This window comes from Zalophus californianus, chromosome 11, assembly GCF_009762305.2.
Source record: "Zalophus californianus isolate mZalCal1 chromosome 11, mZalCal1.pri.v2, whole genome shotgun sequence".
Taxonomy (NCBI): domain Eukaryota; kingdom Metazoa; phylum Chordata; class Mammalia; order Carnivora; family Otariidae; genus Zalophus; species Zalophus californianus.
Window position 1 is genome coordinate 56926960 of NC_045605.1, and position 17665 is coordinate 56944624.

Sequence of the window (17665 nt, forward strand, 5' to 3'; positions counted from 1 at the left end):
TTCTTTCATTAATGTCATGGCTTCTTGAGAGGATTAAATGCACTAAAACACATAGAGTACTTAGAAGAGTGTTTGGTACACCAGAAGTGGTACGTGATGCTATTATTATCCCACAGACATTTCCTGAGGACCTACTGTATGCCAGGCCCTAAAGCAGGCTGTGTTGTACATTCACCCCACCTTAAAAACACAGTGACACACAAGCAGGCCCTCACCAAGGGAGGCCCAGAGGGTTACAACCCCCTGCCGCAGAACAACCCCCCTCCCCCACTCCCCAGGACTGCCAGGAGCACCCGTCCAGGCTGGGACCGAGGGAGTGGGGAGGACCAGCAAGTGTCCCGGGGAGCTGGGCCCATCCTGACCCATGGGCCTGGGAATGGACCCCGGTGCATGGTAAGGCAGCTCCTGGTGCCCGTCTCCAGCCCAGCCCGTCCTGCTCTTACCGGAGCTAGCATGGTCGTAGCGGTATGGCTCCGAGATGAAGTGTGGGAGGCTCATGAGCAGGCCTGCCAGGGCCACAAGGGCAGCCCCGTAGCCGATCAGTCGGGGCCGGTGTACCCGGCTGCCAAAGTAGCTCACAAACACAATCAGGGCTGTGTTCCCCACCTGCCAAGGGATGAGGGGACCCATTCAAGTGCAGCAGAGCCACCAGAGGCCAGAACCACCCCTGCTTCTATCACCAGCCTGGTGCTGCCCTCAGTCTAAAGGACTAGCTGACAGAATGAGAGTCATCTGGGCCCCTCTTAATGCAGATGCTGGGTCCTCCTAGGAGGGGCCCCACGGCTCCCATTAGGGGATAGAAACGAGGGCAACGTGGACAAGGCTAGCAATTCCATTTCATTCTGGAAAACAGGCTGGACCCCATGTTAGAACAAGGAGTCGTCAAGGGAAGGGTTTTTAAGTTTCTGGGATATCATGATTGAGACAAACAAATAAAAGCTAAAGCCAGAGGACTAAGGTTTGGAATTTTAAGCCTTAGAATAAAAAACTGAGGATGTGGGCACTGGAGGGGACTAGAGAGTTCGCAGGGAAGGGGCAAGCTGCCCACCCCACTGCTTCTGGGCTGCTATACTCGCCCCGAGCCCCAGGCTCCTTGCTGCTGGAGGGGAGCAGTATTCACAAGAAAGTTGGTAGGAGGCCCAACCCTGAGAAGGATAGCCACTCTCCATTTTATAGGTGGGACACTGAGGCCCAGAGGTGGGCAGTGACTTCCGCAAGGTCCCAGAGCTAGGTAATGACGTTTCCTTCCCACCTCTGAGATCTGGAGGTGGGGTCTGAGGACTATCTGGGGGTGCTGTGTCGTTGGCAGGCCAGGGGCAGAGAATTGCCTAGAAATCTGCTGTGGGGAGGGAAGAAAGAGTCCTCCAGACAGTGGCCTTCTCTGAGGTGCAAAACATCTGGTGGAGGGGGTGCTGGGGCACAGCTGGACCCTGATCTCTAATCTCCCCAAAGCAGCTTGTCCCCTTCTCCCTGCTTCGCTGTGGGCCCCAGACTTAGGGATCTCCGAGCAAGCCTGAGAAGACACTCATGCCACGCTATCACTCCCTCCCCCTGCCACCCACTGCACCCAAAGTTCTGCCTTTGCTCTCAAATTTTAAGTCTGTCTCACTACTATTGAAGTGACTTCCTCTGACTCCTCCCCGGGACAGGCAATAGCCCACATAAAGGAACCAAAGGGAGAGTGGGTGGGTATGGGAATTGTGACTAGCTCTACAATACCCCACACCCCGACCATCAGAGTGGCCCCAAGGGCAGGACTGCCCGTGCTGTCCTCCGTCCTCACAAGGAGGCAGAGGTCAGTTTCTCTACCAGGACACGAAGAAGGAGCTGGCTAAGGAGATTTGGGGAGGAAGCTGTGGCGGGGTGGCCTGTGGGCACCGGGCCGGGAAGGGTTTATGTCAGGCTAGTGAGAGAGGGGGGTGAGGAAGTGGGGGTGAGAGGCTCCTCAACTCCCACCCCCGTGGCTGCACCAGGGCCAGTACCTCGTTGAAGGCAGCCAGCAGGCCTGAGGTCTGACTGGAGAGGCCAAAGCGCTTCTCCACTGTGGAGATGGAGCTCTTGAGGTAGCCGGAGATCATGAGCTGCGCTAGCTGCAACAGGCTGTGGCACAGGACGAAGAACTGCCAGGGGGGGCCCAGGCGGGGGGGGTCGCCGGCCGGGGCGGGGCAGGGAGATAGGTGGGGATTCAGTTAGAGAGGGTGGTGGTTGGGAGACAGAGACGGAGTTGGGGAAAGGGAGGAGCAAGGAATAGAGATGGGGAAACAGAGTCAGGGGAGACAGACACACAGGAGAGAGAGAGAGAGAGAGAGTCAAGAATAAGGGGAGGGGGAGAGAGAAAGAGAGAGAGTTACTGGAGTAGCCCATGGCTTCTCACACAGGCCTAAAAACGACACAAACTGTCCTGGGTACATTCAGGGGGTCTTGGTGCCACCTCAGACCTACATGACTGAGAGTAAGGTCTTTCTGGGGCCAAGAACGATGGGAGCCACTCTGACCCTCAGAGCTCCCCTGGGCCGGACTGCACCTTCCTCCCTGTTCCACCACCCTGCCCCTTTCTCCAGAAAGCTCTCCCAGATCATTCTCCACCTCAACCCACCCACTCCTCCCCTAGAGCTCCCTTGGGAGACCACTTGCACACACCGAATCCTCAAGCTGACTACCCCACCTAGCCCCACCCCAAACATCCGGGCCCCCCTCCGGATGAACTGGCAGAATTCCCGGGAGAAGAAAACTAACTTCAAAGAAGGGTGTTTATGCCAGAGCTTAAAAATATTCCCTCTGTTCTTCTGAGTCTTGGTTTCCTCTTGTGTACAACAAGGACTGCGTCCCTACCCCTCAGGGCTACCGTGAGGACCAAACAGGCCCTGGCACCCAGGGTATGCCTGGCTGTTTAGGATGCCTGGAGGAGCCAGAGCTCCCCAACATTCCTACAGATTCAGGATCCCTGGAGTCCTTTCCTCTCCCTGTAGGGAAATGGGAGGCAAGGAGCCTGGTCCCCCACTGCCCACAGAGCAGCCCTTCTTTCTTTTCTGAAGGAGGGAACATGCGCCCCAAACCAAGCTAAATGGTTTAGTGGATTATCCCTTTGATTCTCAGGGCCACCCGTTCGATAGCTGTGGAAACTGAAGTTCAGAGAAAGGCAGCAGCTTGTTTGGAGTCATACAGCCTTCTCCGCCAGGCTCAGATGGCCCTGTTCCCGGAAGGCCCTGAGTGATACCTTGATGCTATAGAACACACTTCGCCTCAAGTCCCGAGGGTTTGGGCTGGCTTTGCCTCCAGGTGTGTCTTCTGCGCTCATCATGGCCTTGGTGTCCTTGCCTGGTATCTGGGGCTCCTCACCCACTGGCCCTGTGGGACAGACATCCAGGAGGTGAGAGTGGCGATGGAATCCCAGAGAATGGCCCTGTCCCAGGTCACCCAGGGTGTTCCAGGGGTTGGTGGCAATCTGAGCACCCCCAGCCTCCCTGAGGCCCAGCGATGGGAGGGCCCTTCCTAAGAGGGTACGTGATCCATGCACCCATGCTAGCCGGATCCCAGCTGGGACCTCCTGTCTCACATCTTCATATCATTCCCAGCATAAACCTTCCTTCTAGGGAGAAGCTGCCAGCCACACTCCATACCCTTCAAGCAGGGACTCTGGCAGGAAGTATGTGCAGCCTCAGCCCCACTCGGGCCTGTAGCTAAGAGACATCCAGTGCTCCTGGAGGCTGAGTCTGGCTGTGGGTCTCTCTGGCTCAGGGTAGGATCACAGATTTAGGGTCAAGGCTTGGACCATAGTCAGGGCGTAAAGGTTTTTCCTGGGGGTAGTTCAGAACAGATACCAATGCCCCCACAGGGCACCACCCTGTGTGTAATCCTGGAGTTACCTAACCCCATCTCCAACTCATACATCAAACCGTGTTGCTGGTCGGTGCAGAAAGGGCCCTCAGAGGTGATCCCACTTAACCATCTCCCTCACCCTGGACAAACTGAATTCCCCAAGTGTGGTGATGACTCAGGAGGCAGAGCTGTGGTTAAAATCTGGATCCTTGGCCCCATTAGGCATGTCTGGGTTGCTCCATGGTAACCATGGTAATCTTGCCTGTATCCCACTCACGGCAGTGAGAGCAAAGCTGAACCCCATTCAGGACCATCTCTCCTGGGGTCTCCTGACATTTCACCTCAGTGCGGAGCTCGGAAGTCCGGCTTCGGGAGACTCCACCCTTCCACTCAAATGGAAACCAACCCCCGTGGCCTTCCTCCCCTCCTGGGGCCCCACTTCCCACGGAAGCCTCCCCCATTGTTTCATATGTTTCTTAACCTGGTAGGAGTTTCCCCTCATTCAACAAGCTCCTTTTGGAGCCTGGAAATGGACGCAAGGACACCCTTGACCCAGGCAGGGACATGGGGACTCTCCATCTCCAGACCCCGAAGGCAAACCCAGGGAGGGGCCACAGAGGCCAAGGGTCTGCGCTCCTCACACAAGGTACCTGGGAGCCTGCGGAATTTTTTTCAACTGAGGTATAGTTCATATGCCATAAACCCCACCCTTTTAAAGCACACAATTAAGTGGGTTTTGGTATATGAAAAAGGGCATCCATCACTGTCACTCATTCCAGAACATCTTCACCATCCCAGTAAGGAACCCCATACCGGTTAGCAGTTCTCCCTCTCCCCAGCGTCTGGCAACCACAAATCTATTTTCTGGCTCTCTGGCTTTGCCTGTTCTGGATATTTCATATAAATTCATATAAAGGAAATAGTACAATATGTAATTTTTTGCCTCACTGCTTTCACGGAGAATAATGTTATAGCGGGCATCCGTACCTCATTCCTTTCCATGGCTGGAGAATATCCCATTGTATGAACATACATCACATTTTATTTAGGTTTCAGGTATTGTGAACATTCGTATGTTGTACACATTTTTGTGTAGACATCTGTTCTCAGTTCTCTTGGGTATATAGCCAGGAGTGGAATTCCTGGGTCACGTGGCAACTCCGTTCAACTTTTTAAGAAACTGCCAAACTGTTTTCCAAAGTGGCTGCGCCATTTTATCCTCCCGCCACCAGCGTGTGACGCTTCTAATCTCTCCACATCCTTGTAATACTTATTATTGTGTCTTTTTGATTATGGCCACCCTGGTGGGTAGGAAGCGATATCGCATGCGGTTTTGATTAACATTTCCCTAATGAGTAATGATGTCGAGCATCTTTTCATGTACTTATTGGCCATTTGAGTATTTTCTTTGGAGAGACGTCTATTCAAATGGCTTAAGGAATTTGAAGAAATGGAAGTGTGTGCGGCTAGGGAGGAGTGCCTTTGGGGGGCATGAGGATTCGGGGGAAACGAGGAGATATTGAAACCAAAGTGACACCTGTCAGGGAGGAGATAAGGGGTTGGCCTAGCGAAGGGACAGGCTCTGCAGAGGTCACTTAGAAGGAGACATGGAGGTGAGGGTGTTCCCGAGCGGACTCCCGCAGAGGAGATTGATGGTACCGTTCCCATGCGCTGGTTTCGCTCACCAGCATAGACTGGTCACTTCCTATAGCACAGAAGCTGGGTTACACGCTCTAATGCAGCTAAGCCTTCACATGCATGTTCTCCACGCTCCCGAAGCCTCCCCATAGCTCTGGGCCTCGGTGCTTTCATTGTCTCTATGCATCTGATGAGCACACTGAGGCTCTGAAGTAACTAGCTCTGCTGGTTAATGTTGGGGCAGGGACTCAAGCCCAGGTGTCAACCTCAACATCACTCCATGCTCCTTGCACAGGTTTGATGAGGGGAAGAAGCACAATGCTCTTCTCTGTCACGGCCCTAACTGGCAGTGAACACCCACCAAGGGGCCAGGCCAACCAGGTGATGAGGTTGGAGCTGAGTCTGGGAGGGCAGCAGTCACTGACCAGAAGGCGCTGAAAGAAGTCCACGATATGGAGAAGGGAGGGCGACAGAAGATCAGTGGACCAACTTAAGGAATCTTCTACCTTCCCATGGGCGAGTCCTTAGCCTGAGCCTCCGGATGAAGGAGGGAAGCCGTGCCCTCTGGGAGTAGTCAGTGCATTGGGTGGTCACTTGGTCACTGAATGGGGCTGGTCAGGCAGGTAACCAGGCCTCTTCAAGCTCTTCCTGTGGGCTAAGGCCTCTGAGTAGGCTGGCAACAAAATAGTCTGACTCTCTAAGTAAGGACAAAGCTCCCTTAGGAAGGAGGGTCCTGAGTCCAGGAAAGTACAACCTCTTCATGTGATATCTCCAAGGGCCTTCCCATCCTGTGAAGAGTTTGTCAGGGGTCACCCCTGACAGGAGAGGGGGCCACTGTGGGGGTGAACCTGGGCTGGGCCTGGGTGGCCTGTAGGAATGAGGGGAGAGATAGGGAACCTGGCCCCAGGAAAAAAAAAATGCCAGTTTGTCTCTCTCCCAGGTGGGCAACCAGGTTTTGGGGCTCCAAGTAGGCCAGCTGGTTCTCAGGGCTGGAGCCCACATCCTCAGAGCGGGCAGGGAAGGGGTCTGGGTGTCTGTCAGTTGGTAACATGGCTGGCTGTGGACACAGGCCCACTCAGGTCCATCAGCTGGTTAGTCACTGGTCTGGCTGTCTCTCAGGAGACTTGTCTGTTCAGGCAAGCTGAGCTAGCCAGCTAGTCAGTCAGTCATCCTGAACATCTTTCAGCCAGAAACCTTCAGTTCACTCAGAGACTCCAAACATCTGTAAGGCAGAGGCTCTGCCTCTAGAGACCCCCTCCATGGGCAGGTATCAGCACTCTTCACACCAGCTGAATCCAGGGTGATGAGGACCAAGGTGTCAGAGAGCAGCCTGACAGAGAAGGCTAGATTCCTCTGCCTGTTCTTTGCCAGAAACGCTGAAAGTCCTAACCTCCTCCAGCCACCTCCCAGCTGTAAACAGAAAATCCCAGGGGCAGGTATGGCGCTGAGCATGGGTTCCAAAGTCCTCAGACCTGGGTCTGAGCCCCAGCTCTGTCACCGGTAGCTGAGTGAGCCTGGACATGCCCTTTCATCTTTCTAAGCTGTTGCCTCACCCTCCAGATGAGAAGACAGCATCTACCTCAAGGAGATGAGGCATCCAGCCCCTGCCCAGGCCTGAGACACAGTAGGCCCCACTGAAGACAATTACCCTCCCCTCTCCTGATAACCTTCAAGCGCCTCCGAGGCCACAGGGCCCAACGGAACCCGTTCCCTTCCACATGCAGCTGGCCCCTCCAAGTTAATGCCTCCTTCTGACAGCACCATCCTTCCCTCCCTAGATTATCTCTCCCTCTCACCCAAGCCCCAACTTACCACAAGGAGGACCTGGGACCCCTTCCCTCCATGCACACTCACTAGCTTCAGGGGCACTGCCCAGGTTTGAGTCCCCCGTGGCTGCAATCCTGCTGTGTGGCCTGAGACCAGTGGCCCCTTTGCTTCCTCCTCTGCAAGGCAGGGACTGTAATCCCCACATCCCAGGACAGAAAGAGCCCACTGAGAACCACATCCTTCCACCCCACATTCAGCCTGGACACTAAAAGCCTGAAACCACACCTTACGGTCTACATGAACTTGGGCCTTACAATTCCACTGTCTTCATTCGCATTTTTTCTTCTTATGCCTCCCAGACCGACCAGTTCAAACAAATGGCTTCATTGTTCATTACAGGAACTTTCTGAAAGACCCCTCGACTCTTCAAGGGAAACCATCCACAGAGTGTGAGCCTCCGACTCTTTGACTCTCTCCCCGACAAAATCCTCACCTTGTCATTTCCACCAACAAACTGTTGTATCATGATTCTTACCCAATCCCAGTCAGGCCTCCCCCCTCTCCCTCCCTCCCCACACCAAAGGACCAGCCTTAAAACAAACTTCCAATTCTCAGCAAATATTGACCTTACCTCCCCACTCTGAATCACTGCCAAAGCTCTGAGAAGCGTTCTTATCCCTCCTCACAGTAAACAACAGCATTTGTCTTACCAACAGGTTCCATCGGTAACGTGTGGGGAAACCAGTACAAGCACAACGTGTAGCAGGGTGTGCAGTAAGTGTTGTTTTATCACCCGTCGGGCAGCCAGTCTTTCTGTCAGCTGTCTGTCCTGCCACAAACTCCATGCTGGCTTCCATACTTGCTTTGCCACATTGCCACATCTGGAACTTGAGAATCCAGAGAAAGTTCAACCCCAGAGGGCTGAAGAGGTGGGAGGTTGGGAGACCCAGCTCTCTGCCTCACCGTAATCCTCTACAGGAAGGGTCTTGGAGGAGCTTGTCCGAGGAGCTTGTCTGAGGGGCTACCACAGACCAAGCAACACTCTGTGCTGGGCTGGGCTGGCCTGGGCTCACTCACCAATCCTCCTAGCACCCCTTAGAGATAGCTGCTGTGATTCCATGATGCAGAGGAGGAAACTGAGGCACAGAGAGGGGAAGCAACTTATCCAGGGTCCTGGGGCTGGTAAATGGCAAAGCCTGGACCGGAACCCAGATCTGCCTGACTCCTGGGCCCCCAGTAGCAACCACAAGAAGGTTGGCTGCAAAGATGGCCTTAGAACAAACGAAACATACACAATCCCCATGCAGCCGTTTCTTATTCCAACCTGGCTTCCCTTCTGTGCTTTGTCTAAGGTAGTTTCATGGGGAGAGTCTGCCATTCTACCAGCTGATTCTTTACAGAGTGTCCGTCGTTCACTGGTGACGGCCTCAGAGAGTGCTGTCGGGGCAAGGCTGGAGAGAGAGAAACGAGGGGACAAGGACACGTGGGGCCCTGAGTCCCATACTCCAGGGGACCCGAGGATGGTGGGAGTTCAGGACTCATAACCAAGGCCCAGATTTGAACTCTCAGGAGGGACCTGCTGGGAAATGCCGAGAGAGCCTGTGAGGGTTCTCACATCCTGGGGACCAAGGAAGGGCAAGGCAATGGCACTTTCTCTCCAGAACATTCCAGCCTGTCTCCAGCAGAGAGAGCAAAATCAAAGATCACTTAGACCCCGTATGGCCTCGGGCCAGCAACTAGACTTTTCTGAGCCTCTGTGTGTTAGGAATACTAAGCCTTGCCTCTCTAGCCTGTGTGAGAGTCACACAGTATAATGTCCTTTGTCAACATGAGGCTATCCCGCAAGTGGCAGTTTCGTCAGCCTTTGCTGCAAACTCACCAGGCAATCTATTTTTTCCAGGTCTGGCCACCAGGGCCCAGAAAAAAACGATATTCCTTCCTGTGGGCGCCTCAGCCCCAGCACCACTCACTCACGTCCCCCTGATCCCTGAAGCAGCACAGACCCCTCCGGATGCCTCCCTCTGCCGTTTCTTGTCTTCTCCCCACACCCCATCCCCCCAGCGGCATTCCAAGGTCCTGTTTTTTTTTAACGACTTCCCTGTACAAGGGAACAAAAGGCCTCTCCCCACACCCTTCGCTAAGACCATCAAAAGAACTAGCAGAGATAGAGTATAAGGCAGAGGTTTGAAGGAGAGGCCCCGGCCAAAGGCCCCGTGTGCAGTTGTGTGGGCTGTGCACCACGAAGGGAATGGTGCCCTCTGGAGTTGTGGGGCAGCGCATGGCAGTCCTACCTGGTGGCACATCTGGCTTCTAGATGTTTTGAGGGGCTTGCGCAATGCTTGCTTTCTGAGTGTTTTTAAGTTAGTGGCCAGCATTTAAAAACGGGAAATTTCACATAAAACTCCAGATTTTTTGCTTTTTCCTGAAAGATTAGCCGATGTGGCAATCCTGGGCCCACATTCTCATATAGCAATACTCAGCTGGCCCAAGATGCAATTTGCGCTGTTGGAGTCTCTTTGTGGGGATAGGGGGGTGCCTGCCTGGTGTGTTTTCAGGGACCCTCTTCATCTGTCTGTGACTCCACAGCAACACTGGGCTGGGGAGCCCCCTGGACAGGAAGCCAGGGCTGGGTTGAGCCTTTGAGGGGCGCATAAACAGGGCCAGAGAGGACCATGACTTGCCCAGGGTCTCCACATGGGAAGAACTGGTCTCTGCTGGTTCTAGAAGTAACAATGAAGATTCATTCCACACACCCTGACAGCTCTCCAAGGCAGGCTGCTGGGGACTCAGAGGCCAGCAGCCCCAGTCCTTGCCCTCAGGGAGCTCCCAGTGTCTGGGGGTGGGGAAGCAGACATCCAACACAGAATCCCAGTGACATGAGCTCACTGAGGTAACAAGGAGTTTCGAGTTTCGAGTTTCGAGTTTCGAGTTTCGAGTTGCTTCCCCTCTCTGTGCCTCAGTTTCTGAGTCCTACCCAGAAGGTAGGACTCAGAGGCCAGCAGCCCCAGTCCTTGCCCTCAGGGAGCTCCCAGTGTCTGGGGGTGGGGAAGCAGACATCCAACACAGAATCCCAGTGACATGAGCTCACTGAGGTAACAAGGAGTTTCGAGACTACAGAAACACAGCAGAGACCCTAGCCTAGATTGCAAGGTTCTGGAAGGCTTCTTAAAGCAAGAAACATCAGAGGAAAGGGCAGAAATATCAAAGTACAAAGAATGCTCAGGGAACAAATGGTCTGGCAAGGCCGGAGCACTGGGGCCACGGTGGGGGTGTGGCGGGGGGCTGGGGCTGGACTGGTTGGAGGAGCCGGGCTATGATGAGCCCGAATGCCAGGCTGAAGGGCTGGGCTTTGTTCTGAGCCCAGGGATGAGGTCTGATTTGGCTACCTGGGAAGACCTCCGTGCCTGTGAGGGGAGAGTGGAAGAGTCAGGCGATGGGCAGGGACCAGGGAGAAGGCAGGAGTGGGGTCCAGAGCGGCGAGTGACCATGGGGCCTGGGCTAGGTAGTGGCTAGGAGAGTAATGAACTGAGGTACCACAGTGGGGAGGTAGGATGGGCAGGACTTGGTGGAAGATCAGCTGTGGGGGGTGCAGGAGGCCGAGGAGTCCTGGGGGCAGGGGTGGAGCAGGGAGGCGCAGCTCTGCATCTGGGCCTACCATCATTGAGGGCCGGGATTAAAACGCGGTGGTGAGTTCAGCCTTGGCCGTGGTGAGTTTGGGGTGGTGGGGCAGGGGGGGTGGTGCACCAAGGGAGAGATGTTTAGGGGGCTGTGGGCTCTAGGAGAGCCCATGAGAGGATACGGGCTGGAGTCAGCTCTCTGGCTGTCCGGAGACAAGAGTGGAAAGAGGGTAACAGAAGCCACAAGTGGGCAACCTGCCCAGCGAGAGTGAGACGCCTCCGGCATAGGCCCCATCTGAAGAGAACAGAGCAAAAAGAAGCACCTACCCTGGAACTGTGTTCAGATGCCATGTGGGGGGAGGGGGCAGTGTCACAAAGGCGCCAAGATGTTTTTGGAAAACCTACCAGCTTCCAGCACTGACACACCCATAGCCCGAGCCTGGGAAGGGAAATTTTCCCAGCAGCAGATATTGGGCAATCCGTCCCTCATAACAATGACAGATACTTCTCCGGAGTTAGTGGAGTAGAAGGAAGGCAGCGTGGCCAACTCCTTCCTTGAGCCCTTACCTCCTAGATTGTTCTGTATGCCCTCAGCTTGCTGGTCCCTCCTACCTAGCTCCTGCGGCCCACGCCTGCTGTCTCGTCTTCCGTAAAACCCCTTCCTGGGCCGGTTCCCTCAGACCTTCCTCTGGGCTGCAGGGCTGGTCAGTCTCCTGCACTATTTAAGTCCCCCTGATGAAGCAGTAAGCTCCCCAGGGCAGCACCTGTCCCATCCTATGTCCTGATGGACCATGTCCCTGCTGAAATCCTCTAGGTCAGAAGACTTTGGAATCAAATATTTGCTTTGCCACATCGGAGCTGTGTGACCTTGGGCAGCTTAGTTAGCCAATGTCAGTTTCAGTTTCCTTCTCTGGGAGCGAGAGAAGAGGGCCGGTTTCATGGAGTGTTTGTAGGATTGTTGTCCCCAACAATAGGTGGCCCCCTCCTCCCTTCCCACCACCGTCTATACCATGTGAGAACGGACATCTCAGCCTCAAAAGGTCAACAACCGCTTTTTTGGGAACCGCTCCTGTCTCATTTACCCGCCCCTAGTGAACAGTGTTCTCTGGCCCCATAGACGCTTGCCATTCTCCAAATTCAACCTATTCTTTTCACCCTTCTGCCTTTGCACATGCTGGACCCTCAGCCTGGAGTGTCCTTTCTCGCCAGCAAACCACTTCTCATCTTTCAAGGCCTGGCCCAGCTTAAAAACATGATTGTTGAACCGAGCTAAGCTGAGGGAGGGAGAAGACGGGGTTGGAGCATGGGAATGTGGGAGGAGGGGCTCAGGTTGGGGTGGGGGTGGGCTGGGGGGCCCTGCGTGCCCCGGTTTCCAGTGCGGCCCGAGTGAGCTCCTGGAGGGGGTCAGCGAGCTTCTGGAGGGGAAAGAGTCGGAGGCACGAAGGGCTTGGCTGTCATCATTGGGAAATTCCTCCTTGCAGGGCTTCTGGTGGTCTGCTGGGATGACAACAGCATGGTTGAGGTCCAGCTCTTGCTGGCCTCCCAGCTGTTGTTTCTTGAGGAAGATCGTGCAGGGTGGGGGAGGAGGCCAAGCACTTTCTGGTGGTTTCCAAACTGGGTCAGGCACCCTGTGCTGGGACTTTCTGTTCCCAGTTCCAGCCCTGGCTATCCCAACTAGAAAGATGACATTAAAAACAGTGTGGAGGGCCTGGGGGGCAGGGTGAGCCCTGAGCACATAGGGAATCCAGGTCAGTCTCCTTCAGCCTAAGGCTCAGAGAGAGGTGGCCATTGGCTTTGGCCACGCTGCCCACCCCTCCCCGCCCCGACCACGAGTCCCAGCTCATCTCTCTGTGTGCTTACATTTACCCCCTAGGGCCCTATTATACCCAACCTTACTCCATCCCATGAGTCTCCAGTCCTCAACCTAGAGTAGGCTTTCAAAACAGGTTGGCGGGAAGGAAGGAATGTCCTGGGAGGAGACAGGGAGTGGAGGGAGGACAGCTTAGGCACGGAGACTTCCCCAGATCCTCACATCTGCCGAGCCCGTGCTGAAATCTGGGGCCCCAAGAATGGTTCAAATCCGACCCCACCTCCAGGAAGCTCCCAGTCTGGGGAGGGAGGCACTGTTCTCCATCATTTCAAGCATTAACGCTTAGGGCTCTGGGCTGCAGCCCATGAGGGATGGCAGGCACCAAGTTTACTTCTTTACTTTTTCCCGGCCCCCAGGGTGCAGCTGAAGTTGGGGCTGGCACCCTGGACACAGCCCAGCCCCCTTATCACCGATGGGGAGATCTGACCCTTCGCCTGCAGAGGGGCCTTTGCTGCACTTCTCCTTCCAGAGACAGAAGATTGGGCTTCTCAGTATAGGAAGAGACCAAATGACCACCTCAGCCAAGCCCCTCCATCTGTCACACAGAGAAAGTGAGTCCCAGAAAGGGACAAAAGCAGAGGGGGCTTTGAATGCCTAGCCCCTGACTGTAGGGTTTAGGCAAGCCTGCCATCTGGTTCACAGCTGCCTGAGATCAGGCCCAGTAGGCAAGGCCTCGCCTGGGAGGAAATAACCACCCCAACCCCACCCATTCCCCAGTCACTCGCACCCAGAGAATAGTTTGCTTTGTCCAGAACCAGTGGAGAAGCGCCCAAGTCTTGGGTGGAGTCTCACTAGTGTGGGGTCTGCGGAAGAGAGGAGGGAGCCCCGAGGGTCATGGCAGAGAGAGGAAAGAGCTTTGGCATCAGGACAACCTGCCCCCACTCTGCTGGCCCCCACTCTGCTGCTCCCTTGCTGGGTGACCTTGGGTGAGACCACTTGCCCTCTTGGAGCATCTGTTTCCTCAACTTTTAAAAAAGGGTGAGAGAATGTCACTGAATTCTCATACAGCCAGTGACGCAGAGCTCAAAGTTTGACCTGGGGCTGCTAGTTCTTTCCTTTGCCCTACCTATCTGCCCCGGATTGATGCACTTTGAACCCAGGACGGCTGGAAAGCAGCAGAAACAATACGAGCAACAAGAAAAGATGAACCTCGAAGAAGAGAAGTCAAGCAGCAGACGTGAGATATGTTACTTCTAGCTGGGGAATCCGTCTGGAAGACTTCCTGGAGAAGCTGATGTTTGGAGGAGTTGGCAAATGGCAAATTTCACCAGAACCGGTGAAGAAACGTGGGCAGATACCTTCCTGGTGGAGGTAAAAGCTGTGAGCAAAAAGCAGAGGTAGGAAAGAGGCTTCTCTGAAATCACAAAAGGAATGGCCTCGGGAGATCAGTTTCTCCAACTCCTCCCCCACAGACAGGGAAAGCTCTGCCTGTTGCCGAAGGGCACATGGTGAGCTGGTGGTAGGGCTGGGCTGAGAGCCAGATCTGACCCTGATTCCTCTCTCTGATGTCTGCCCCTGGCTAGGACAGCTGACCCCTCTCCCTCACGCAAGCTGGCCCCTGCTCTTTTCCCAGGCTCCAGTCTCTATACCCTGCCCCACCTGCATTCCCATACCCCTCAGATGTCCTCAGACCAGAAGGAGCTCAGGGTGGGGCCCAGGAAGCAAAGCCAGAGGTGGCCCCCAGTGGCCCAGTGGGCAGACGGGGGATCAGCCTCCTGCTGTATGTGCGGGAGGTCGGGGCGGCTAGAGAATAGTCTAGAGCTGAGCCCTGCAGGGGTCAGAATAACAGTGGGGTGAGGGGGACAAGCCAATACAGCCAAAGTCTCTAGTTTCTTCCCATACCTGTAGGGTCACAACCCTCCCATCCTGCAGCGAGCCAAAGCTGATGGGTAATTTGGTCTGTCAGTGGCCCATCTCCAAACCAACCACCCAAGTCTGACCTCATTGTCATCTCTCCGGCAAGGCCCCCAGAGGAAGCATCCACCCCACCCTTCCTGCCATGCCAGGGTCCCCAAGCCGCGTCAGGCCGCCCACGAAGCCCTCGGTGCCGCCCGCACAAGCCAGGGAGGAGGTTCAGTCCTGCCTGAGTGGGCGTGAGGCTAACACAGCCAACAGGGGACAGACAGCTGGAAGGAGACCAGAGGTGATCACTGCAGGGCACCGTGTCTGAAGACCCTTTGTTTCTTCCACCTCCCTCCTCTGCCCAAGAAGTGCTCAGCGGGGCGCTCCGTTCCCAGAACCTCCGCCCTCTCCACGTGGCGCGTGTCACGCTGCAGGCTGGGTTCTGCAAGCCTCTCTCTGAACCCCTTTCTCTTCTGTGCTGAGCTTTCGGATTCTTCGTGGCAGGCCTGCCTGTCTCTCTCCTGTCTGTCTCTGTCTGCTTCTCTTCATTTCCCCCTGTCTCTTCTGCAGCCTTCTCTCCGGGGCGGACCTCCTTCCCTGTCCCTGCACAGTCCTGCAGACACCTGTTGGCCTTTGTCTTCTCCTCTGTCCCAGCCTTTGTCTGACTCCCTATCTCTGGACTTCCTCTGTCTCTGACTCCACTTTTGTCTGTATATTTGTCTGCTTTGTCTGTCTTTATCTCTGCCTGCTTTGGACGGGGAACAGGGCTCAGTGAGGGGCTCGAGTGCCCCGACTTTCCATTGTCCTCTCAGCATCTCTGTCTCATCAAGGAAGGTAGGCTGGGTTCCCCGCCTCCAGCTGAGTAAACAGCGTCCCTTCCTGCCCCTTGCGTCATTCACTCATTCATTCAAACACTTTCTCTAGGTCTGGCCTTGTGGCTGGCTCTGTGTGGAGGAACCGCGAGTCCCCCAGCCCACCCCACCCAGTACACCCATTTTGGCTCCACAGCCTCCTCACCCTCCACACTGGGAATGTGGCCCCCAGACTCCTTCCCAGTGCCCCTTCCTTAATTTCATCCAAGACTTACCTATTCTGGGTCCCATGATTCATGGGGTGCAGTGAATTCCTATTTCAATGTCAAGAGGCAGGCAGGGGAGGGAGTGAGACCTTATCAGGGGCCCCTGGAGACAGCAGCCACGAGCCACCGAAGGGAGGCACTAATGTGGAGACTCCAGGCACTGGGGCCGATGCTGCTCGGGCCACACTGGATCACAGCCACCTCTTCTGAGATGGGGTAGGAATTCCTGTAATACTTGACTCCACTCTCCCAGGACCTGCCTCATCCAGTTACTGGTTCCTTCTGGCTCTCTCTCTCTCTCTCTCTCTGAATTCCTCTGATCTTTGGCTGGGACAGCCCAGGGCCAGAGTGGTGCAGGAGGCTGGGTTTCTTTCGATCCGGCCCCGCTGCTGGGAGGAGGCTGCTGTGTCACCTCCCCTCAGCCTGTTCCTTCACATCCTCTCGCCTCAGCATTCCCCGGGATATTTTCTCTTCCTCCATTAGCAGTAGAGAGGTGGCGGGCAGAGGGGATGCTGATGGTCCCCGAGCCCTGGTCTCATTCAGTCTGGATTCTCCAGTCTCCTCATGCACTCCCATTCTCAAGCTGTCCCCCACCAAGCTCTTGTCCCCCACCACATCCTGTCACCTTCCATGAGCCCCATAGAGAGCCCCTCTTCCCCCAGGGTCCCCCTTCCCAGAATCCCTGGCCCCCTGAAGATCTCAACCCCTCTCACTAAACCCCCATCTCCTCTCTGAGCTCGGAAGATCCAGAGCAAGGAGTAAGTCCGTTCACCGGGATTCACAATGGCCAGCCCGCCTTAAGGGACTCACGGCAACAGCTCATGAAGTGGAGCTCCATCTTGGTGGAGGGGGTCGGGGAGGAGAAGGGCAAATCTGCAATTTCAAGAGTTTTCTGGATTGAAGGCTGAGGATGGAGGCCTTGGAGCCAGACAGACCTGGGTCTCATTTCAGCCGGCTACGTGGTCTTTGACAAGTTTCTATATCTCTGAGTATCATTTCCCTCATCCATAAAGAAAGGACAGCTGACCCCTCACTTGTAAGGCTGCTGTGTAAGTTCAGCGAGCAAGAAAAAAGCCAAGCCTGAAGGCCTGGAGCTCAGAGAAGGAAGCCACAGAGGCAGGTCTCAGAACAGGCCAGCAGAGGAAACATACCGGTTTGCCTTTCCCAGCTTGCTCAGCACTCGCACGTGAGGCCCTTCCGGGTCTGTCAGCCCTCTAGGCCAGCTGCTTATTCCCCCATTTTATGGATGAGGCACTGAGTCTCAGTAACTGCCCAGAGATCACCCAGCTAGTAGGTGGTGGGGCCATGCCTTGAACCTTTGGTGCTAGAACCAGGCTTATTCTTCCACCCAGGCTGCATTTTCTGAGGAAGACCTCTGGGTTTCCCCAGATCCAAGATACAGAAGTGAACTTGACCCAGGTCTAGGAATAAGGTCTTTGCATGAAATGGGGATGTGGATTTGGAATCCAACTTTCAGGGTACAGTGATAAGAGAAATATCCATGGACCCCACTTGGCTCCCGGGGGCTATATGAGAGAGCTGGTGGGAAGCAGGGAGTCTTTGAAATAATCAGTGTACAGCCTGGCACATAGTGGCCCTCCATAGATACTCGTTGCCTGACTGTCTTTGAGAAACCAGGAATGTGAATTCATGACCACCATACTAGGAAAGGTCAATCGTTGGCTCAGATTGATATAAAGACCAGGCCCTGCTCCTGCTTGAGAAAACCAAATTGGTTCTATTTCTGTGTATTACTGAAGTCAGTAGTGCGAGTCTTCACAGAGACTGGCAGAGGTGCCAACTTCAGACTCCAAATTGCAGGTGCATGGTTAAGAGAGAGAAGGTCCCTTTAGGCTTTCTGGAAACTCAGTTGCCTCCATCTTGGCTTCAGAGGCTGAAAAAGTTCTATACGTGGATTGCTCTGGGTACCTGTCGGGCCCAGCTTGGCTGGCTAAGTTCAGCTCATCAGTCTTTGAGTGAAACAATGCACAACGCTCCCCAAGGCGTGGAACATACCATAACCTCCGACATGAG

The 17665-nt window shown here is 54.9% G+C and overlaps 1 protein-coding gene across 7 annotated transcripts in view; it reads right to left on the reverse strand.

Annotated features, from left to right (window-relative positions):
* SLCO2B1 (solute carrier organic anion transporter family member 2B1) overlaps positions 1-15983 on the reverse strand; it is a 47158-nt gene extending 31175 nt beyond the window's left edge. The window contains exons 1-4 of one of the 7 annotated variants that reach the window (XM_027579560.2): positions 15641-15982; positions 3218-3348; positions 1983-2120; positions 444-606 (exon numbers count right to left, since the gene is read on the reverse strand). In XM_027579560.2, coding sequence (XP_027435361.2) covers positions 444-606; positions 1983-2120; positions 3218-3348; positions 15641-15656 — 448 coding nt within the window. In that variant the 5' untranslated portion in view covers positions 15657-15982. Of the gene's footprint in view, positions 1-443; positions 607-1982; positions 2121-3217; positions 3349-7509; positions 7724-15640 lie in introns of those variants that run through there. The other 6 variants (XM_027579562.2, XM_027579563.2, XM_027579564.2 and 3 more) reach the window with 6 other exon arrangements.
* Positions 15984-17665: the final 1682 nt, after the last annotated feature.